The 24,378-nt window shown below is 39.9% G+C and overlaps 1 protein-coding gene across 10 annotated transcripts in view; it reads right to left on the bottom strand.

The window, feature by feature from the left end:
• GPC5 (glypican 5) overlaps positions 1-24,378 on the bottom strand; it is a 1,011,494-nt gene that overhangs the window by 458,913 nt on the left and 528,203 nt on the right. For 7 of the 10 annotated variants that reach the window (XM_054011983.1, XM_054011992.1, XM_054012059.1 and 4 more), the window contains one exon: positions 13,320-13,482. In XM_054011983.1, coding sequence (XP_053867958.1) covers positions 13,320-13,482 — 163 coding nt within the window. Of the gene's footprint in view, positions 1-11,311; positions 11,710-12,873; positions 12,941-13,319; positions 13,483-24,378 lie in introns of those variants that run through there. The other 3 variants (XM_054012006.1, XM_054011999.1, XM_054012016.1) reach the window with 2 other exon arrangements.

Raw genomic sequence — 24,378 nt, 5'->3', positions numbered from 1 at the left:
GTGAAGGGGATGAAGAAATGAGATATAGGCTTGAGCAAATTTATGTAGGGCACTGAAAGAAGATGAGAAGTTTGAACTTGATTTGAAGAGGGGGATGACAGATTAGTGTACAAGATAATTTTGGCTACTGCATTTTAGACAAATGGAGGTCAGGAAGTAAAAGGAGAACACAATAATCAAAGTTTTAGATAACCAAAGTATTAACAAGACTTGGCCATTTAGATGTAAGGGGAAGGTTGATATTTTGAAATGTTACAGAAAAAGAAGTTACAAGACTTGGTAATATACTGGATGTGTGGGCAAAAGGAGAGGGAGGATACAAAAATGACCCCATCATTGCGAACCTGAGAGAGCGAATGTGGTGTCATTTTCAAAAACAGAGAAGGAAGGAAAAAGGACACGGTTGGGCAGGGTGGTCGTGAATCAGAAGTTCAGTATTTACCATGATAAGCTTGAGTTTGTGCCAAGCCATCCCATAAGATACACTAAAGAGGAAGCCAGGAACCATATGTGGGAATGGTCCAAGGAAACTAGAAATCCCTATGGTCCTTCTTCCTCACATAAACCCTCACCCTCAACAGTGCCTCACACCACTCCAACCTGGTACTGTTTGTTACAAAGCGGGATATATCAGTATAAATTGGGACTTCCATTTTGTATTCTGTGCTAAACGTGTCTAAGTTTGCCTAAATCAAAGTTATTTCATATCATTCCAGATAAGCACCTTTTCTGGCAGGGGCAGGGCAGCTAATACACACACACATGCACGGGATGATTTGTTTAGGGTTGGTCCTGCTTTGAACAGGGAGTTGGACTATATCAGGAATCAGCAACCTTTGGTATGCAGATTGCCAGGGTAAGCACCCTCGCAGGCCAGGCCAGCTTGTTTACATACTGTGTCTGCAGGTTCAGCCGATCGCGGCTCCCAGTGGCTGCGGTTCGCCACTCCAGGCCAATGGGGGCGGCGGAAAGTGGTGGCCAGCACATCCCTCGGCCGCGTCATTTCCCACAGCCCCCATTGTCCTGGAGCAGCGAACCGCGGCCACTGGGAGCCGCGATCGGCTGAACCTGCAGATGCGGCAGGTAAACAAACCCGCCCAGCCTGCCAGGGTGCTTAGCCTGGCGAGCCGCGTGCCAAAATTTGCTGATACCAGGACTAAATGACCTTCTGAGGTCTCTTCCAACCCTAATCTTCAATGATTCTATGACTCTGTTCAGCCTGAACACTGAAACTTTGGACCCAAACAATGGGTGCAATCAGACTAGGGGAGGGTGCATCACAGAACTGTTTGTTTTCAAAGTTCTGTAATTCTTGAATGCTTTTAAGAGTAAAGTGACCTTACTTAAGCATTCCTTCACTAAGCCTCTGTTTTCCTGCTTCCCTCTCACATTGTCCCCATAGCAGTTCAACTATACACCAGGGATCGGCAACCTTTGTCACGCAGCTCACCAGGGTAAGCACCCTGGCAGGCTGGGCGGGTTTGTTTACCTGCCGCGTCCACAGGTTCAGCCAATCGTGGCTCCCCCTGGCCGCAGTTCACTGCTCCAAGCCAAAGGGGGCTGTGGGAAGTGATGTGGGCCAAGGGATGTGCTGGCAGTCACTTCCCGCCACCCCAATTGGCCTGGAGTGGCGAACCGCAGCCCGTTGGAGCCACAATAGGCCGAACCTGTGGACACGGCAGGTAAACAAACCCGCCCAGCCCGCCAGGGTGCTTACTCTGGCAAACCACGTGCCAAAGGTTGCCGATCCCTGAACTAGTAGTTCGTTTCCCCCTCCTCTCGTATCTTTGGCCTACGCATGACCTGCGATCCCTGCTGTTTTCTGGGAGTCCACTAGCCACAACCACTAATCTCCTAATCCAGAATGGTCTTCAGAGTGTAAACATGCATGATACATAGCACCCTGGCATGAACACACTACAGCAGCGAGCAGCAAACACCTACTTTCTTACTACTACTGCCAAACAATTGACAGATTTTCCCCTTAAGCCCTCACAAGTGGTTGTTTTGGAAACAATAAAGTCAACAGAAGAAGACAGCACGCACTAGGGGTTTTTTCCTACATAATTTCTTCTTGAGATCAGAAAAAATGCTGTAAGTGTCTGTGAAATTGTTGGGGTGTGCTAAATATGGCAAACAGCTGTCAAAACTGCTTGTCAGGTTTTCTGTTGTGAATTTTACTCACGTCAAAACACCACATATGTATTCACTTCAAGCTCCACCTTAGAAGATCTAGTAATTATAGAATTATAGGACTGTAAGGGATCTTGAGATGTCGGAGTCTAGTGCCCTGCGCTCATGAAAGGACTAAGTATTATCTCGACCATCCCTGACAGGTGTTTGTCTAACCTGCTCTTAAAAATTTCCAGTGATGGAAATTCCACAAACCCCCTAGGCAAATTATTGCAGTGCTTAACTACACTGACAGTTAGGAAGTTTTTCCTAACATCCAGTCTAAATTGCCCTTCCTGCAATTTAAGTCTATTACTTCTTGTCCTATCCTCAGAGGTTAAGGAGAAATTTTTTTCTCCCTCCTCCTTGTAACAACCTTTCATGTACTTGAAAACAGTTATGTCCCCTCTCAGTCTCTTCGGTTCCAGACTAAAAAAAAAAACAATTTTTTCCATCTTCCCTCTTAGATCACATTTTCTAGACCTTTAATAATTTTTGTTGCTCTTCTCTGGACTCTCCAATTTGTCCACATCTTTCCTGAAATGGACACAATATTCCAGCTGAGGTCTAATTAGTGTGAAGTAGAGTGGAAGAATTACTTCTCGTGTCTTGCTTACAACACTCCTGTTAATACATCCCAGAATGATGTTTGATTATTTGCAACAGTGTTACACTGTTGATTCATATTTAGCTTGTGATCCACTATCATAGAATCATAGAATATCAGGGTTGGAAGGGACCTCAGGAGATCATCTAGTCCAACCCCCTGCTCAAAGCAGGACCAATTCCCAACTAAATCATCCCAGCCAGTGCTTTGTCAAGCCTGACCTTAAAAACCTCTAAGGAAGGCGATTCCACCACCTCCCTAGGTAACCCATTCCAGTGCTTCACCTCCCTCCTAGTGAAAAAGTTTTTCCTAATATCCAACCTAAACCTCCCCCACTGCAACTTGAGATCATTACTCCTTGTTCTGTCATCAGGTACCACTGAGAACAGTCTAGATCCATCCTCTTTGGAACCGCCTTTCAGCACCCTCAGATGCAGCGCATCCGGCCCCATGGACTTGTGTTTGTCCAGTTCTTCTAATAGTCACTATGATCCCCAAATCCCTTTCTGCAGTACTTCTTCCTAGGCAGTCATTTCCTATTTTGTATGTGTGCAACTGATTGCTCCTTTCTAAATGGAGTACTTTGCATTTGTCCTTATTGAATTTAATCCTATTTACTTCAGATCATTTCTCCAGTTTTTCCAGATCGTTTTTAATTTTAATCCTATCCTCCAAAGCACTTGCAACCCTCCCAGCTTGCTATGGTCCACAAACTTTATAAGTGTACTCTCTACACCATTATCTAAATCATAGATGAAGATATTGAATGGAACTGGACATAAAACTGATCCCTGTGGGACCCTACTTGATATGAACCTTCCAGCTTGACTGTGAACCACTGATTACTCTCTGGGAATGGTTTTCCAACCAGTTATGCACCGACCTTATATTAGCTCCATCTAGGTTGTATTTCCTTCATTTATGAGGAGGTCATGTGATATAGTATCAAAAGGTTTACTCAAGTCAAGATATACCAGGTCTACCACTTCCCCCCGTCCATGAGGATTGTTATCCTGTCAAAGAGAGCTATTAGGTTGGCTTGACAAGATTTGTTCCTGACAAATGGATGCCAACTGTTACTTTATCTCCTTATTATCTTCTAGGTGTTTGCAAATTGATTGCTTAATTATTTGCTCCATTATCTTTCTGGGTACTGAAATTAAGCTGACTAGTCTGTGTCTGACAAAATGTGACTTCACCCATGAAAGCTTATGCTCCAATACATCTGTTAGTCTATAAGGTGCCATAAGACTCTGTCGCTTTTTACTGACTGGTCTGTAATTCCCCAGATTGTCTTTATTTTCCTTTTATAAATTGGCATTTTTCCAGTCCTCTGGAATCTCTCCCATGTTCCATGACTTTTTGAATATAATCGCTAATGGTTCAGAACTCCTCAGTCAACTCCTTGAGTATGCTAAGATATATTTCATCAGGCCCTGGTGACTTGAAGACATCTAACTTGTCTAAGTAATTTTAACTTATTCTTTCCCTATTTTTATCATCTAACCAAATGTCTTCAATGCATCTCCTGTGGCTCTTTGCAACACATAATATTAAAACACTGTGTGATTTAATTATTAACCAATAAAAGTTATTAACCAGTCAGGATGCTGGTAAAGTAAAGTAATAAAAGTAATAAAAACCATGGAAAACATGTCATCTTTGTTTGAGGCTAAATACCCATCTGTGCAGCAAGTGAAAATGTGAAGTTTTCAGAATTTTACATTTGACAGCTTCTGAGGGTCAATGAAGTGAGCCCAAAATAACTGGAATTTGGTTTCAAGTGTCTGAACTTTTGGAATGGCATTTGGATATTTATCCAAGATTTGCATGTACAGAGTTCATTGCAGGAAAGCAGCAAGAAATAGTCATCTTAATGGATACCTACTATGCAAAGGAGAAACAAACATTAAGATGTTTGTTTGTGTTAAGTTTGCATTCATTTCTAAAATGTAACACCTATCTCTGCCTTTAATCAACATCTAAGATTTGCAGTTCTTAAGTAATCATGATCAGTATTTTACTGTCAGATTGAATCATTTGCTGAAAAAACAACAACTAGAGTTATATGGGCTTTACTCAGGGAATTAGTACTTAAAGTGACTAAAATCTTGTAAATTTCATCAGAATGCTGCAGTCTATTAAACCTGCAACCGTCAACATGAAAATTAAGTTATGATAGGGTAGTCAACCCTCTAAGATTGTCCTAGAGTTTCCAGGAATTAAAGATTAATCTCCTGGATGCTGCTGCAAGACTCCTGCAAGAAAAATCATGAGGAATTCTCAAAGTGAGTATTGTTTGGTGAATCAGATTTATCTTATCAGTTGCTTGTTAGTTTAATACATTCCTGGATAATTTTAGTCCATCTGGTGTTGGAAATGTCAAAACAATGCTTGCTTGCCCTTCTCAACCATGTTATGACATATTGGTGCTTCAACTTGTTATGTAGCTACCATAAAGTCAGTGCTGTCTCACAGCGACCAAACTGTCTCTTGAAAAATAACAGCATTTTGCACTTTCAAAAGTAGCAGATCCATTTTTCAAAATGGATGATTTTTATTGTGGCTCTTCAAAACATTGTGACTGGGAAGGTATTGTTAAAAGGAAAAAAAAGTACTATTGTATTTATGACAACTGGTGTAAGGACCCTGAGTATAAAAACGGCCTTTGCAAAGTTGATGAATTTACATCTCAATGTGTTTTGTATCTTCAAGCATTTTCCATTAAGTATGAAGGGAGATGAACCAGTGCTATTCATGTGAAATGTACAAAACCCAAATGCTGAGAAAAAACAAAAATTGAGACCTCCAATTACAGCTTTTTTAAAAGCACACAACCATGAAAACAAAGACAACTCAGGAAAATCTAGTGACAGCAGCAGAATTAAGAGAAATTCACCCTGGCATGCATGATCCATAATTTGTTATTATAGTCAAGATTGTTGTCAAATTACTTCCAAAGTTTTTACCAGAATTAGAAATTTTAAAAGGTGCATTGTGGATGTATAAAAGCAACTAATACTGCGGAGAATGTTTTGGCTCTGAAATCACAGGAACTTTTAGTTAATGATCTTAAATTAGCACTTTTCCCCTCAGTCACAATAGATGCCTCAAATAAGGGACATAAGTTTTACCCTGTAACTGTTCATTATTTTTCGAAGACAGAAGGGACTAAAAACGGCTTATTTGATTTTTACCACGGTAAAAATGAGACAATTGACGCCACTGCTCCCCACATTTCAAATGTGATAGAAGAAAACAGCTCAGAACAAGCTGTGTGTCATCCTACATAGCTGATAACTCCTCTGTGAAGTTTGGGAAACAGGTCAGTTTACCAGAAGGTGAAACAACTGAATGGCAGAATTATTCAGTTGGATGCAAGTGCCATGCAATTCATAACTGTGTTAAAAATGCCATGAATGTTTTGAGTTTTGATGTTTAATGTCTTATTCTGAAAGTGTATCGTTAGTTCTCTTTTTCTACTAAAAATAATCTTAGTTCATTTTTTCACTTTGTAGAAATTGAGTATAAGGAACTTCTGTGCCGTGTGCCGACAAGGTGGCTTCCCCTTCTGTCTGCAATAGATACAGTGCTTGCCTGCATTAAAAGGCATATTTCCCTTCGGAGAGGGGAAAAGAATGTGCCAAGAATCTCTTCCTCTTTGTATCATTTACTTCCTATATAAACAACTAGGAGCACTTTATTAAGCACTTAAAAAAAAAGCTAGAATGCAACCATGCCAACTGTACAAAACTAGGCTGTTTCATGAAAGGTTTACATTCTAAACTAAGGAGAAGGAAAGAGGACAAGTTCTATGGACAATCAGCCTAGTTTATTTTGTGCAATGTCTCTCTATGGAACAGAAGACAATTTGAGGAGGAAGCAGATAAGGCACTGTCAAGGTGCATCACAGATCTTGAACTCATACCATTTTGCAAGGTATCAGTTTTCAAACGTCAGTTCTCTCACTGAACAATGAAATGCAATGGTTTGATAGTTATAGGTTGGCTAGTTTCTTCACTTTGAGATTGATTTGAATAATCTATAGGATTACTATTTTGTTTTACACCAGATAAGAGCAGTAAATTTCAAAGGAGCAAAGAATTGATCTCTTAGTTCATTTTTTCACTTTGTAAAAATTGGCCATGTGCCAACAAGGTGGCTTCCCCTTCTGGCCCTCAGAGACCGTGTATGGGCTTTGGAGATCAGAGTGGCTGAACTGGAGGAGCTGAGGGAGACAGAGAGGTACATAGATGAGACTTTCCAGGACACAGTAAAATGGTCCCACCCCCGGTATGATAGCCTCTGTGCTGTTGAGGAGGATGAAAGTCCCAGGGAAGGAGAGCATCTAAACTGAAACAGTGGGAAACAATCCCATAGTTGGGACCCTCCTTCCAGAGGATGTTGTGATATCCTCTCGCACTGAGGATACCTCTCTGGGGGAAGGAACTCCAGCTATTAGAAAGAGACAGGTATTAGTAATGAGTGATGTGATCATTAGAAACATAGATAGCTGGGTTTGCGATGACCGGGAGAACTGTATGGTGACTTGCCTGCCTAGTGCAAAGGTTGCAGATCTCTCGAGACATCTAGATAGACTTATGTGTAGTGCTGGGGAGGAGCCGATGGTCATGGTACATGTAGGTACCAATGACGTAGGGAGGGATAGGAGAGAGGTACTGGAGGCCAAATATAGGCTGCTAGGTAAGAGATTGAAGTCTAGGACCTCCATGGTACCCTTCTTGGAGATGTTCCCAGTTCCATGTGCAGGGCCAGTTAGACAGGCACAACTGCAGGGTCTCAATACGTGGATGAGACAATGGTGTAGGGAGGAGGGGTTTAGATTTATTAGGAACTGGGGAAACTTTTGGGAAAGGGGGAGCCTATACAGGAAGGAAGGATGAGCTCTTTTATGTATCAATTATCCCTCTTCGGGTTACAAAATTAATTCTAAATAGCAGTCCTGTGTGGGCTGTAACTTTCCTTATTCCCACTACCTTTAGATTTCTACAGCTTTATGGACACCAACTTTTTTTTTTTTTTTTTTTTGGCAGATGATGGCAAAGCTAGTGGGACAGTAATTGCATAACAGGGTGGCTGAGGCACCTGGACCATGGGAGTGAGAGATCAGTTGGTGTAACCCACAAACCTCCTGGGTGTGGTGTTCTCTCCCATGCAGTGACACCAAGACCACTTAGAGAGAGTTAAATGAATCTGCTCTACAGCCCTAGCTAACAGCCACTTGGCTTTTAGCTCATGCAGTAGAGACTCATGCACTAAGCTCCAGAGATCCCTGGTTTGATCCCACTTGCCGACAGATCCTGGTCCTTGGTGTTACATTAGCACAGTTTGGTAGCTTTAAAAACCAAACAAACCTGTGTGTTTTTTGTCTGCCTTGTCTAATTAGGTAGTAAGCTGTTAGTGATACTAGAGAAATTATCTAGTCTCCATTTTGTGTGCCTAATTGCTATACTGAATAAGCAGGAGTCACTCCACACTAAAATGGAAACTGCAGTTCATAAGCATGCTCAATACAAGTTTGGAACATGCCCAGTAGTAAAATTGCATAAAATGAGGTATGACCACAAAGTAAATGGCCTGCAGCATGAGTAGTGGGGTCGGATAAGGTAATCCTGGCTCTGAAGTAGAAACAATGTGAGTGAAAATATCCAAGAATGAGGTAATCTGAGCAGCAAACATGACCAGGCAGAGATCTGATAGCTAGAACAGTATATAAGGCAGACAGGCAGGCGAGAGAGAGAGCGCGCGCAGACAAAGAAGTCTGTTGGGAGCCAGCAAGAACAGCTGCTGGAAAGGAACAAGAAGAGAGATCCAAGGGGCTACCAAGAAGACAGAAAGGTTGTTGAGAGGACTGAAGAGTTCCAAAAGAGGGGAAAAGTAACCTGAGAACACTGCTGAGAAAAACCACTTCAGCGGCAAGCAGCAACAAGATTTGTTACAACCCAGTGAAATCCATAACAAAAATAAGTTTGTTATTTTTAACTATAGTTTAGCATAAGTATAGTATAGTATAAGTGTGTGTGAGAGAGAGAGAGAAAATTAATGGTTGTAAAATGTAATTTTCTTATGTAAAGTTAAGTTACGGCTGTTAGCGATCTATTGCAGACTGATGACCTGTGATAGAGCACATCACTTGGAATAATTTAAGCTATACACTATTGTAGTTTAGTTCCTCTAACTTGTAATAAGGAATTTGTGTCTGATTTTTATTTCTAGGTTATACTGTAGTAAGGATTATTAGTTACATCAATAAAAGATACTTTGTTTTAGAAAAAGAACCGTCAGTGTCAATCATTTTATCGGAAAGTTATATCTGTGTCCTTCAAGTGTTACCTTTGTTACCCTGGAGACCCATACCCCAGGAAGAGCACATTAACGGGGTGATAGGCAGGTTAGTCTAGGAGTGCCCCAAAGCCTAAATTTCAGGGTAACATTAGGGATAGAGAACTACATACCATAATGTGACCTAAATTCTGACTGAGGCCACTAGACGCTACCATAATAAAGTATACTTTCTGGACCATTGTCTTTTTCTAATAATTGAAGAAAAATATATTGTTGGGATCAACAACTGTGTTGCTAAATAAATAGCTATTGCAAATGCACTTCTAGTAACAACATCAACTGGCAGCAAATCCACTATTTTTGGAAAGTATAAATTCATCCCAGCTATTACTGCAGCCGGTTAAAAGTGTTTTAATCTCTTGTATCTATACACTCACAGATACTTTTCAGCTGGCTTTCTAACGAGGGAGCCAAGCAGATATTTTTTCACTAGACAGTCATTCCCAAGTCTTACGCACAATGCGGGTTAATAGGAGTTGCATTGCAGGTTCTCTTCATTGAACAAACCTTATCCTTCATATTCCCACTCACTCAGTGAATTAATTTCAATTTAGTCATTTAATCACTCATCTATTTCTTATCTTCATAACTGCAGGTACCAAGACAATAGAATAATTTGATATAGTTAGTGGAACTTCCAGGTTGGTAGATTTCTTATTCCAAAGCCAGTTTACAGATAAAAAATAAGATGCTTTTGTCATGTGCATCTTTGTGCTGCCTCTCATACTACCACTAGTAATCGTAACAGTTGTCCTCCCTCTTGTATCCCAGCCAGACACCCTGTTTTTAGTCAACACCTTCCTTTAAAAAGATAAATTATCGGTAATTCCTTTGTGAGGTGGGCTGCTATTGATCAATCCTGACACTTCCAAGAAATGACAATGTTGGCTGACAAATACCACACATAAGAGGCCACACTGAGAAAGGCTCTTCCAAACTTGCTCTCACTGCCACAAACAAGAGTAGTATTCTCCTCCCTTCATGATGGTTTTCTCCCCATCCTCAGCAGTTTTTTTTTTAAACACACTATTTTAAAGCTATTCTCCATCTAATTTAGAATAAGAGTGGGCCATCCATGGATAGATCAGCCAGGAGTGAGAGGGAAGATGGAACACTAACCATTCCCCATTCCAGTCTGCAGAATTGCTAGGTACAATATCACTCTTAGGCTTCTGTGCACAAGAACTAAATGGAGGTTTCACAAAAGAACTGGGTTTTAAGAAACAATTTAAAGATGTGTGACACAGTCTCTCAGCATAGTCTGTTTAAAGATTGGGGAAGGAGGGTGTTTAGCAGAAAGGATGCAGGAAGAAAGGAGCTGAGAAGAGAGATAAGGAAGAGGATGTTTGGGATTAAGAGAACGTATGGTGAATTAAAAGCCAAGTTTTAGATGGGGCCTTCTTTGGAACATGGCTCCTTTTTATCTGGAAACACCCAACCTTTTTAAAATGCCATTCCCCTGCTGTCCACTAGACTGACCAGATAAATAGTGACCTACAAATACAATTGTCAGACTCCCTTTCTGGAAATCAAGCACTTTACTTCTGTGATATTTCTCTTCCCAGTCAGGGCCAGGGTCAGATATCTTAATGGTCAAATGAATGAGATATCAAACTATTCTGATTAGTAACAACCAACATGGAAGGTTAGGAAGAGAATGCAAACAAATTTTCTCCCAAAATGTATGATTTATTGTTTTATATATGATAAAACTATGCTAAAAACAGACAACACAAGAAATAAATTTAGCCTACTTTTCAGAAAATTAAAATTCACACGCATCAGACAAAGTGGATATTCACCCACTAAACCTTATGCTCCAATATGTCTGTTAGTCTATACAGAACTCTGTCACTTTTTACAGATCCAGACTAACTCGGCTACCGCTCTGGTACTTCAGAAAATTAGTGAGTCCACTGAGAAACTTATAACATGAGAGTTTTGACAGATGCTATTGTCTACTTCACAGGGGTGATATAAAGATTAATTAATGTTTCAAACTGCTCTACAAAGTAGATTGAATAAATATATTGGTGATAATTGTTTATTGTTATCTGTCCAAGTCTCCAGTTGAGGAGGAAATTCACTGTGATGCTGGAAACAGTCCTAGGGTTACTGTGAGCTCTAGGGTTACTGCAGAATAGAATAGAACCAGCAAATGAAGTGTCAAGGCTTGATGCCACTGTTTAATTTTATTAATTTAAAAATTGATAGTATCCTTGAAATAAATACACCGACCTACTATTTTTAAGCTTTGTATGAGACAGCGAAGAAGTTAAAACAATTGTAGGGCCTAAACATATGGAGTTTGATTCATGGATTAATTATTTAATCTTTGGAAAAGCAGGCAACGGTTTGTCAAAAACATTACATACAGCATTGTGTATATACTGTGACATTGATATAAAGATAGATGTTTTCATTTCTGAAATGGATATATTTTTTGCCTTTCATCTCTTCATGGGCACTCTAAGTCCATCAACATTCACTTGTCAATCTTTGACATTTAATGAAGAAGTTTTTTGTATCTAACATTAAGTGGAAAATAAAGGCACCTTCAATTTCTGGGGATGTAAGTTAACAAGGAGTTAGAGTTTTATCTTGGAAGAAATACACACACAAAGACGCACACATACTCATATACAGAACACATTGACTGACCCTTAAAAAGGAACAATTAGGAGAAAAATGTTTACTTCCCCCGCCCCCTCCCCCCCCCATGATCTGTGAAATGAGGATATTCCTTCTTCTATTCTCTCATATTTTGTTTGCCTTGTCTATTTAGATTGTAAGCTTTTCAGGGCAGGGACTGTTTCTTACTATAAGTTTGTCAGCAGCTTACACAATATTGCTTGTTTTTAGTGAGGGCATCTTGACACTATTGTAAGCTAATTTCTCTTTCTTTACATGGGAGTCTGGGGGGAGATTAAATTACTAAATACAAAAAAAAATAAGGCTGATTAAAATAGTTATTAAATAAACAGATGCTTAAAATTACTCTGCAACCAGAGAATGTGTTTAAAACTGCAACACGACAGTCCTACCTCATATTACAATATTTCAACTATTAGGTCCCTCAGTCAAACTCTGTGTCATTCAGCTGCTTTTTAGTTTGCTTCATCCATTTATCAATATAAGGAAGAGTGGGAATTAAACCCCAGAGAAACAGAAATATGACCCATCTTTCCATTTTTCTTGCTCTACATTAGGGATCGGCAACCTTTGGCATGTGGCTCGCCAGGGTAAGCACCCTGGCAGGCCAGGCCAGTTTGTTTACCTGCTGTGTCCACAGGTTCAGCCGATCGCAGCTCCCACTGGCCGCGATTCGCTGCTGCAGGCCAATGGGGACAGCGGGAAGTGGCGGCCAGCACATCCCTCATCCTGTGCCACTTCCTGCAGCACCCATTGGCCTGGGACAGCGAACTATGGCCAGTGGGAGCCGTGATACTTACAAAAATTATATTTCAAAAGTCTATTAGAAGATTTAAAATACATACAAAGTATAACATCAGGTGGCCAACAGCACCTTGGGGTTTTACAGTAACCACTTTATTATTTTCTTTTCCATTAGTATTGAATGTTTTGAAAGATTTAGCATGATCACAAAACAACCACATACCTATGGTTCAATAGCAGCACACCATTACCTTATCCCGTTATTTATGAGAAGCCACTGACTATAGTCAATTTAATATAATAGTAATGGACGAACGGCCAAATCCACTTACCACAATGTGTTTGTACATTGTTTTCTCCCATGTTTCCAGGGAAGATCTGAAAGTTTTCTCTGTTCAGCTGAAAATGTTATTTATTATGTTAAACCAGTAATTCATCATGGCCGAGACATTCTACCACTATTTAGTTGGATTAAAACATCATTGGACAGGTATCATGATTTGCAGAACACCAAATGTGCAAACAGACACCAGTCACATTAAGAAGATGCAGATTAGGATAAAGTTCATTGCAATACCTGTAACGTAGATATAAATTCCCATCTTTAGAAAATTCAGTCTTATTTTGTACATGTTCTAATTCATGATGCTCAACTACTTTGCTTAGATAAGTTTACCACAATCATCTCCAAAGTAGACCAGTAGTATTCCTTAGAGGCTAATACACTAATTCACTCTTAAAGAACTTAAATAAGTGGCGGTAGAATCATGGGACTTACAGTCAGCAATTTGCAGGATTCTCTTCACTTCCCCGCTTCCTGATCCTCCACAACCATCCTCATCATCACAGTCTCCACTGCCTTGTTCATCCATACTTACACCACTGCCCGTTTGTAGTAGGCCCCACTTCTCATGTTTAGGAAATGATTTGCCCTGCAACCGCTGCAAGCACAAAATAAAATACGCCAATTATCAACAGAGATGAGATAGATTCAAAAGGTTCAGAAATTTAGTTTGGATGAGCACCCAAAAGTTCACATGCTTCTCTAATATCCAAACCTCCAGTCTGGAAATCAGGTTGCTGGACTGACAAGATCAGGCAATTTTGTTATATTTACTGAACGTTTCTGGATTCCAGCCAGCCTACTTCAGGTTATTTGGGGCTTGCATTTCTAATACCACCATAAGCAAATGCAGAGGTGCCCAAAGGTGTATATTTTAAAAATTGATCATGGGGACTGAGCTCAGAATCCAGATTTCCTCAGTTGGAATTGCTGATCTACCAGACTGGGCAAGTCAGTTCGACTCTCTGCCTCTTGCCCATATATAAAATGTAAACATTAATATTTATAGTAGTTTAGTGATTAATTAGTAGTATTTATTCACATATATACACTCAACTTTGGAGATTAATGGCATTTACATAGCACTTTTCACTTTTTTGAGCTTCAGAAAAGATTCACATCAGTACATATTCCAGATTAAGTTGTAATTTCTTATTTTATCTGAAATTACATAAAGTAATTCATATAACAGTACCAGGGCATCTGCTCATGTAAATTGGTACTGTTCCATTGACTTCTATGAAGTGGCACCAATTTACACTAGCTGAGGCTCTGTCCTTTGGATTCTTTATTACAATAGTCGACAATTTTCCCCCCCTCTTAAAGCAGTTAAGGTATATATTAGTTACTTCATCATTTCAGCAGTTCACACTTGGGGTAAAATTTTTGAAAGCAGTCTTTAAATTTTTCACATTCAAAATTGTTTGGTGAAGATGGCAGGTTCATAGTTCCGGGCATCAGATTTTTGGATTCAAATTACTACTGCAAAAAGTAATGTGACCCTTAAATGAGCACAAGAACTTAGTACTTCAACCACACTTCTACGAGACCAATGTCCCATCACATCATGCCTGGGGCATTAAGTTCAATGTTGACTCAGCGGCATGAGTACCCCCATGTTGACTCATCACCAACAAATCCTGCCACAGAGTGGTTTTTTTTGTATAACTCCTCTATGTATGTTACTGTTGAGGTTCAACACCACTAAATTTGAGAGATTTACAAGATCACAGCTTGAGATGTGTTTCTCCTTTATATCCTATATCTGTGTCCATCTTAAAAGAGGATTGGATTAAGACTTTATATTTTCCCAAGTTGTCTAAATACTAGCCTACAGTAATAATGTTTGTGTTCTCTAATCTTTCCACCTACAGCACAGCACTATCCTAGTATTTGAGTCAGGAGAACCCAAGGGTCCCTCTGAAATTGCTTTAACTATAAATTTGACATTGGAAAAAAGATGCCTTGCAACCCTATCAAAACTTTTCTTTGAATTTATGGCAGTTAGTAGTGATTAAGAAGTGAAAGAACAATTGAGCCTTTTTTATTTTGGTTTCTTCTTCAAGTTATTTGCTTAATTATACAAAATGAAGAAATCCACCCCTCCATATAAATTCACATCTCTCTCTCTCTCATTGGTTGTTCTCTACAAAGCATGGCTCAGTCCTAATAAAAAAAAGTTCTTTATTCAGTGTTAAGATCTTTGTGCTTCTTAAAAGCTAGTCTTATTTCACTAATGAGATTATAAGTAAATAATTTTAGGGACATTTTATGTTTATTTTGTTCTGTTGCATATTTTATAAAAAGCTGTAATTTAAAGGGGAAAGGAAAAACAGTTTATTATTGGAGATTTTCTGATTATATACACTTAATGAATACCACAATTGGACAGTAATGACAATACCTTGCCACTATGTGAAAGTCAGAAAGGATCTTGACTTAATTTGGAAAACAAGCAACAGAACATTGTGTCTTATCCTCTTTGGTGTATCCTTTTTGTAAGTAATGTACCCAGATAATTTTTATCCAAGCATTTAAAAAGAGCTGGCAGTGAAGGTCTCTAGACCATTGATGTTGATTTTTAATAAGTCTTGGAACACTGGGGAAATTTCAGAGGCCTGGAAGAAACTAATGTTGTGCCAATATTTAAAAAGGGAAAAGGGGAATTAATAGGCCTGTCATTGACATCAATGACAGGCAGGATAATGGATCAGTTGATATAGCTCTTGATTAATAAAGAATTAATAGAGGGTAATATAATGAATATCAATAACTAACTTGTCAAACCAACCTGACACCTTTTTTATTGTGATTACAAGTTCGGTTGATAATGTAATACAATTAATTGTAATACACTCAGATTTATTAAAGGCATTTGACTTGGTACCACACAGCATTTTGATTAAGAAACTAGACTGATACAACATCAATGTTGCACATTGAAGTAGATTAAAAATTATCCAACGGGTCTCAAACTGTAATTATAAATGGAGAATCATCATCATCAAGTGGATATGTTTCTAATGAGGTCCCACAGGGATTGGTTCTTGTTCCCATTCTATTTAATTTTTTAATCAGTGTCCTGGAAGAAAACGATTTCTGATAAAATTTGCACATGATACAAAGATTGAAGGAGTGGTAAATGATGAAGCGGGCAGACCACTCCTACAGAGTGATCTAGATCATTTAGTAAACTGGACATAAGCAAAAAAATATTAATTTTACTACGGTAATAAGGTCATAATGTAAGGTCATACAACTAGGAACAAAGAATGTAGGCCATGCTTACAGAATGGGAGACTAACCCAGGATGCACTGACTTTGAAAAAGACTTAGGGTCCTGGTGAATAATCAGCTGAACATGATCTGCCAGTGAGAGGGCTAATGCAATCCTTGGACAGATAGCCAGGGGAATCTCAAGAATGATTAGGGAGGTAATATAACCTCTGTATTTGGCACTGGTATAATCACCAGTGCAACTGCTCTGGTGTCCACACTTCAAGAATGATGTTGATAAATTGGAGATGGTTCAGAGAAAAGTCACAAGAAGGATTAGAAAACATGCTTTATAGTGACAAACTCAAGGACCTCAATCTATTTAGCTTAACAAAAAGGTGGCTAGGGGGTGAAATTATCACAATCTAAGAGCCAGAAGGAGTAAGAATGTAGTAGCTACTGGGTTAGAGAGTTACCTGGGAGAACCACTTTCAAATTGCAAGTCCAACAAATATGGAACAGCTTCAGCTGAAGAGAGACTCATCCCAGAATACAAAAGCTAACCCAAGGGTTAGGACACTGCACTGGACCGGAGGAAACATGAGTGCTAGTCCCTTCTCCAAATCAGGCAGAGTGAGGATTTGAAACTGGGTCTCCCACATCCCAGGTGAGTGTTCTATCCCCATTATCTTCCATGGCTTAGGTGTGCGCTGTTAATGTCTATCAGATCAGGCCCCGTAGGCACGACTGGCAGAAGAATGCCTTTTTGAGAATCCTGCCAGGGCTTAGTGTAGGCCTGGGACATAACTCACTCCCATATTAAATTAGCCTTGACCAGCTCAGGGAGTTCACCACTAAAATTGAAAAAAAGAATGTCCTGTTGCTAACAAAGCATAGATTTACTTGGCATATGTATTCTGCGTGTGTTGCTAATAAATGGAGTTTAAAGCACAGCTGTGTAAGGCTCTTTCACTGGAAAAAGGTCCCGCAGACCCATAGAGCCCCGAGGAAAAGGGCAGGTACCTAAATTAACCAGGTTTCTTCCTGAGCCCTGTGGGTAAATGTAGGTGCCTTACTCCCAAAGCCCTCAGGGGAAAAAAAAAAAGAGTGGGGGTGCCTAAATTGACAGGGTCACACCTTAAGCACTTGGTAGGGTATTGGCAGGAGCAGCTCAGCAACATCAGGTTTTGGGCAACTTTGCTAAGTTAAAGTTCTGCAAATTTTATTTGTCAAATAAATGTGGAGACTCCAGCCTGGGGAGCACAGGCCACTGGTTACACAGAGGTGGGAGATCACTGTGCAGCTTCCTTACCCAGGGCATGGATTCAGCAGTGAGGCTGTACCCAACCCTGACAGCACAAGGACGGGGCCTGCCCCAGAAACACCCCAGGGCCCTGACCCTCCATGCCAGGTGTACCAGGTGTGGGCAGGCAGGCTCAGCAAGGCAGGATCCAAGTGGGGAAGCAAAGAAATCTATGGGAGACAGTAATTCTGTACATGCACGGTTGTGCAGCTTCTAACAATCCTGTGTCTCTGCTCAATGTCAAACCCTCAGATTTCAAGCATCTCCTCAGTTGTAGACTGGAATCCTTTAGATCTCCTAGATGTTACAGAGCTCATTATTCATAGATTCATAGATTATAGGACTGGAAGGGACCTCGAGAGGTCATCGAGTCCAGTCCCCTGCCCGCATGGCAGGACCAAATACTGTCTAGACCATCCCTGATAGACATTTATCTAACCTACTCTTAAATATCTCCAGAGACGGAGATTCCACAACCTCCCTAGGCAATTTGTTCCAGTGTTTAACCACCCTGACAGTTAGGAACTTTTTCCTAATGTCCAACCTAGACCTCCCTTGCTGCAGTTTAAACCCATTGTTTCTGGTTCTATCCTTAGAGGCTAAGGTGAACAAGTTCTCTCCCTCCTCCTTATGACACCCTATTAGATACCTGAAAACTGCTATCATGTCCCCTCTCAGTCTTCTCTTTTCCAAACTAAACAAACCCAGTTCTTTCAGCCTTCCTTCATAGGTCATGTTCTCAAGACCTTTAATCATTCTTGTTGCTCTTCTTTGGACCCTTTCCAATTTCTCCACATCAATTTCTCCACATCATTATTATACCAAGGTGAAGTTACAGCTGCATTTCACCAATATATTTCATCAGAGGTACTATTGAAGGGGAAGTAGGATAGAAAAGTCTGTCCTCTGTACAACAGCCAGCATCCCCTTTTCAGTCTTATTATACCTTTTGATATCTTAGAGATATTTGGCTAAATAATATTAGTTCCTGTTGGCCCAAACCACTTTCATATCTTACCACTTTCAATAAGCAGTTCCTCTTCCAAGACGACTTTTCTCTATAGCTTTAATGGTCATGCATTGGCAAGATAGTTGACTTTAGCCTCAAAAACCAGTTTCCCAGCTTAATAAAAATACAGAAGTGATATTTTCCCTAATTTCCTCCTAGCACGACTTCTACTCTATGTGAAATATGTTTTGATAAGTCAAAACCAAATTGATACATGTGTGGTAGGATACTTGGTGTATGTGTGATAAAACTGCGTATCCAGGGTAATTTATTCCAAGAAAAAATTCATATAAATAGGAGACAGATCCTCAGCTGGTATATCAGTATGTTTCTAATGACTCAATGGAGCTACATCAATTTATACCAGCTGAGGATTTGGACCCATATCTTTAAATATTTTTGTGAGGGTGCAAGACTTAATTGAGGAGGAGAGAAAAGGAAGAACTAGATTAAATATGGCTATATCTACACTGCACACTTTTCAGCCGGGTCTATTTTCCATATGAGCTTTTTAGACAAGGGACTGTCTTGTTACAGGTTTGTATAGCACCCAGGACAGTGGGAGGTTAATTGTTAGCTATAGGCCACTGTAAAATAAAGATTGCAAATATTTGAAAATCTTCATAGTGTTCTTTCAAACCTTTGCAGGCTGACAATATACATACATCCATGCATAAATCCTGCTAAGAATTTATCCAGATAACAGTTTGCAAAATGACACTACACTAAGTAAAAGAGAACACAGCAATGATGCACAACACCTGAGAATGAAAATATCTAGATATCTATACAAAGTTTTGGACAAAACATTTCTAAAAACAGTACCCTTATAGAAAACTGATTAACAAACAAACAAAAAACCTAGTAAATGAGAACTATTTATGCAAATTTAGCTCTGAATTCTAGGTGAAATCCATGAGGAGTTTTGCCTGAATAAGAACTTCAGGTATTAGCACCTTATATGCTTCTGTAGTTCCTTTGTATTATTTCTTTGCCATCACTGATCTTTGCAACAGTTCCTAATTTAGTAGCAACTGTAGATTTCATTAACATTTCACCTAACTGTGATATTCCAGTAGCCACCTCGCTCCAATTTGACAAATGATTTCTCTTTCTTTATGGACCTTTGGACACTTTTCAGTCCATGTCACAGTGTTTAATTCTAAGTCAATTTGAATTAATTTTGCAAATAAGACAATATAGCAAAATGTATCAACTAAAAGCATAATCCAAAGAATAACAAGCGTACCTCAGGCTGATAAGAAGATCTGCAGCAAACTTGCAGAAGAGTATATGTAGAAAAGATCAATATGAACCTCAATTTGGATATTTCTTTTAAATAATCATGACAAGAGATTAACTTAACTTTGTTTATTTTGTTTTGTTTTTCAGTTAAAATGATTATTTGCATAATCTAGTTATGGCTAAACTGCTTTGACCTTTTTGATATTCTGTACATTTTTATTGGATTATTGTTTTGGTGTCTTTGCTTGTTTATTACTTCACTGATCTGCTGCTGAAGGGGCATATGCCAATCAAAAGGAGGACTTCAGCACTTTACAGTTTACTTCTCCCTTTATACAAAGGCGTACATCACATATTCTATTAGAGGGTGACCAGACAGCAAATGTGAACAACTGGGACAAGGGGTGGGGAGGTAATAAGAGCCTATATAAGAAAAAGACCCCAAAATTAGGACTGTCCCTATACAATTGGGACACCCTACTCATATATAATTCTCATGACAGAATAAATTTAAATCACATATTACACAAAAGAAGATCCATTCTCATGACTATAGCTTGTAATGAAAATGGGAAACAAAGACAAAGCACCAATTCTTGGTTTCATTTCTAGATTATCAGTCCATGGTCGATAGTATGTGATTGAGACTAGAGGTATGTGAAATCACCACAAAACTAAAGTATCAGAGGGGTAGCCATGTTAGTCTGGATCTGTAAAAGCAGCAAAGAGTCCTGTGGCACCTTATAGACTAACAGACGTATTGGAGCATGAGCTTTCGTGGGTGAATACCCACTTCGTTGGATGCATGTCACAAAACTAAAGGCTTGTCTAAATGACAAGTTACTGCAGGCAAGCAGAGGTTTGAATCTACACAAGTTTGCCATGCATTAACTTGCTGTGTGGACACTGCTACAATTCAGTAAAAGTTCCAGAGAATGACTTGCACGCAGCAACATGCTGTGCAGACAAATCCTAACATTCATATCCTATACTGAATTCATAGTGCTTCCACAAATTGCCATGCAGTACATTCTCTAGGTGACTTTAAATGTTGTGGAAACTGAACACAGAACTTCAGTTTTGAACAGGATTGAGTGGAGCAGTTGCTGTTAATATGTGAGAATATGGGCCTGTCTGCTGAGATAATAAAAAAATCTCAAAATTTTTTTGGAAGGCAGGGTCTTGGGCTGCAGGGAGCTGCAAGCAGCAGTCCACACCAGGGTCTGGTGTCTATTTTGTTGGAGCTATCTAATCTAAATACTAATTGCAAACTCCTTGTGCCTTAATAAAAATGCCACCACAAGAGTTAGATGGTAAATGCCACACAATTGAAGACATATAGTGTTAGCAACTCTCGCAATTTTATCATGAGTCCCACAATATTTGATGTTTGTGTTAAAGCTCCATCTGCCTGAATAAACAGATTTAAAATGAATGCTGAGATTAATTCAAAGTTATTTTCTGGCCCTCCTACTTATTAAGAAACCCTTATTAATATGTTTAAGGACTCTAATCCAGAAGACAAATAAAAAGATCATTTTTTTAAAGTCTCCGTGATTATGAACACGTGGGGTTTACAGTCCTGCATATGGCATTGGTTCTTATATTGGCTGAGTATTTCCTGTGCCCAGGAAAATCTGAAGCTATTTTGACTCCATTTTTCTAAGAATGTAGTTACCAAAACAGTAAGACAGATATTCCAGTGGCTCGGTAAACTGTGTGGTTGCCCCTAGGATAAGTTACTCAGTAGGCGAGACTCTGAAGGTATCAGGCATCAACTCAGAATCACTACTGCTGCCTTCAAGACCCTCATTGCCTTCTCTCAGACATCAAGAGGCATTGTAGCAGCTTTCTTCTCCTTCTGGATTTTGCTACACACCACGTATGTGAGGAATGAGCTCCCACACCAGCCCTGGAGGCACATCAGAGGAAGGAAGCAGAACGCCGAGGCTGAGCAGAGCCAGAGGCACAGGAACTATTGCGCAAGCAGCAAGACACCAAACTGCTAGGATCAGTGGAGCAGTAGATGAGTGCGGGGGAGTAATTGCTGGGTGTTTAGCTGCGGGCTGTCAGTCAGTCTTAGGACATGACAGGAGAAGGGGTGATTGTGTTTGGGAAGGTTTATATAGGAAAAGCCTGTCAATTTCTGGCTTTGCCTCCTTTTGTGAAGGAAGTGGAACTCCCTAGGCATCTCCCTCATTACCTCAGAAAATAGATGGATCAGCTCTGTCAGAAAAATCTGCATTTCCTCCCAGATATTTTAATTAAAAATGGCACTGACCATTGTATCTTCTTTTCCTTTCTATTCCGTTCTTCCTCCCACTAGGCATTTTGTTGAGTGGTTTCTCCATGAGGGGGGAGTTCAGTGGATTCCCTGTGCCTGCTAGTGCTCTGTTCCCATAAAAAGGCAGAATGGGAGGCAGTATGAGGAAGGTAGCAGTAGAGAAAAGAATAATCATGAACCCTCCCTGACCTCCTCTCAGATGTAATGGTGGGAGGCTGAGCTTTCCCCATCCAGGCTGGATGAGGGGGTAACAAGAAGCAACTCCTAAAATGCCACCATCATGCAGGCCTTAGACATTCTACAGAATGCGAGACTATACATCCAGCAGCGATTAGAGAGGGAGCAGGGGCAACCAGTAGAAAAAGAGGCCATGGCATTCAAAAAGCCTCAGAAAAGGTGGCAGGTACCATGTGGGGTTCCTGAACACTGCTGGACCAACATCCCACTCGTGAATTGGAGCCCAACTCTTTCTTTGCCTCACAATTCTGTTCAGCTACACTGCATGAAATTAAGGATTTACTGCATAATTTAAGTCTAATATGTCACACTATACAGAACCTTGTCTTAAGGAAACTGCTCCTGAGAGTCTGTTGCTCTTGTGTCATTAATATTATTTGATTGAGTTGTGACTAATCATATAAATTTGGGGCACTAGAATTATTTAATCCCCTCTTGACTATACAGCCAAAGAACTGATTGAATTTCAGTCAGTTTGAGGCCTACATACCTAAATTTAGGCCTCTGAGTGCTTTATTAAATCCTTCCTAACTTCTGCATATAGCTGGGGAAATGAATTCATTTCCATCTCTTTGACATTATAATTAAGCCTCACATTTATAGTTTTATAAATGGAACGCAGCACCCTGAGAAAGACCAAAAAGTGTTTCCCCTCACCCCCTTCCTATTTTCAGTTGAGATATCAGAGCATTTCACTCACAGCAGTGGTACAAATGGTTGTTGTCTGGAGAAAAAGACATTTAAAAAAACAACAAAAAGGAGGTTCCAGTAAAGGTGAGAATAGATAGATGAAGGAAGCAGCTGCAGTATGCAGCATGCAGCTTATTTTTGGCCCATTTCAAGATGACAGTTCTTCTTACACCACAGAAAAAACTGACCCATTATCCAAATTTAAGCAGGAAATTAGGAATGGAGGGCAAAGGAACACAGAGTCTGGCTGTCCACATGAAGACAGGTGCTGGTCTTCCAGAAACTGGAAAGGAGGATTTTTCTGGGGGACAACTCCTTTTGGTGCTGATTGATATAGTCACTGGGTCCATGGGTGCTAACATAATGGAAGATGATGCTGACCTGGAAAAAAGTGTCCATTAGACCATAGCAGTCAGAAGGAAGGCCATAATGCTTATTTCTTATCTCCACAGCAGCTGTGTAGGAGAAACTCACAGTGCAGTCATGCCCTGTTTCACATCTTGCCAAGCACCTTATTTTCTGAAAGGAAGGGAGTAGGATGATGTTGCAATAGGAAGCAAAAAGGTCACAAATAGCAAAGAAGCTGGTTATGATTCAAACACGATCTCCTTTCACACTTGACAGGCAACAAGCAGCAGCGACACTGATAGAGATTCTGTGTGCCTTACTATGGCTTTATAGAGATGCCAAGAAGCTGATGAATATTGATAATGCTGTTAGCAGCTAAATGATAATGCTTGAGGGAAAGAATTTCTCCAGGGTCCATTAGTAAGAGTAGGCAGGTAATATTGACTACAGGAGATACTGCAAAATAATCAACAAATTAATGTGAGAGAAGATCAGTAAGTCCTGTCAATTCCTTGATCCAGGACTTTAAATACTAGTGCTTTGTTGCCTAGGGAAAATAAGGATCTTTGTGCACTGTGAAGGCTGGCTAACAGTTACTGGGCACATGGAAGACGGACTTGGTCCACAAGCCATTTTTAGATATGCCACTTGTGAGCAGTGGCATAATGAGAATAAGCAGGCAAAAGCGGCAGTGGACAGAGTGAAATGTCCTTTTTGGAGAGATGCCTTAGGTTTCAAAGACATCTGCACAGATGATGGAAGATTGTCTGCAAGATAGCTCTATTATGTCTACCACCACAGAACCATGACAGCATGTTTAGCTCATGAGGGACTTGTGACCTGCACTTAAATAGCTATGCTTTATCTTTCTAATCCATCTGCATGTGTAAAGTGCCTACCATTGTAGTATCTAGGTCTTGCAGACGGCCGACAAGAAGATAGCAGCAGTTTACACAAAGCACTATCCAGTGTGCAAGCCGAGTGGGCCGGGAGTATAACAAGTGTTTTTCTGTGATGGATTTACAAACTTGCCCGATCACAGCAAAGTATGAGAGGTTCAAATATATATAGCAGACACCTGTTACAAAAATCAGTGATGCAAAACAGAAGATAGAATGTGACACTTCATCTCAATCTACTGCTTAGAATTCCCTTTATTGGA

This window comes from Malaclemys terrapin, chromosome 1, assembly GCF_027887155.1.
Source record: "Malaclemys terrapin pileata isolate rMalTer1 chromosome 1, rMalTer1.hap1, whole genome shotgun sequence".
Lineage (NCBI taxonomy): Eukaryota > Metazoa > Chordata > Testudines > Emydidae > Malaclemys > Malaclemys terrapin.
This window is presented reverse-complemented; position numbering and strand designations above follow the sequence as displayed.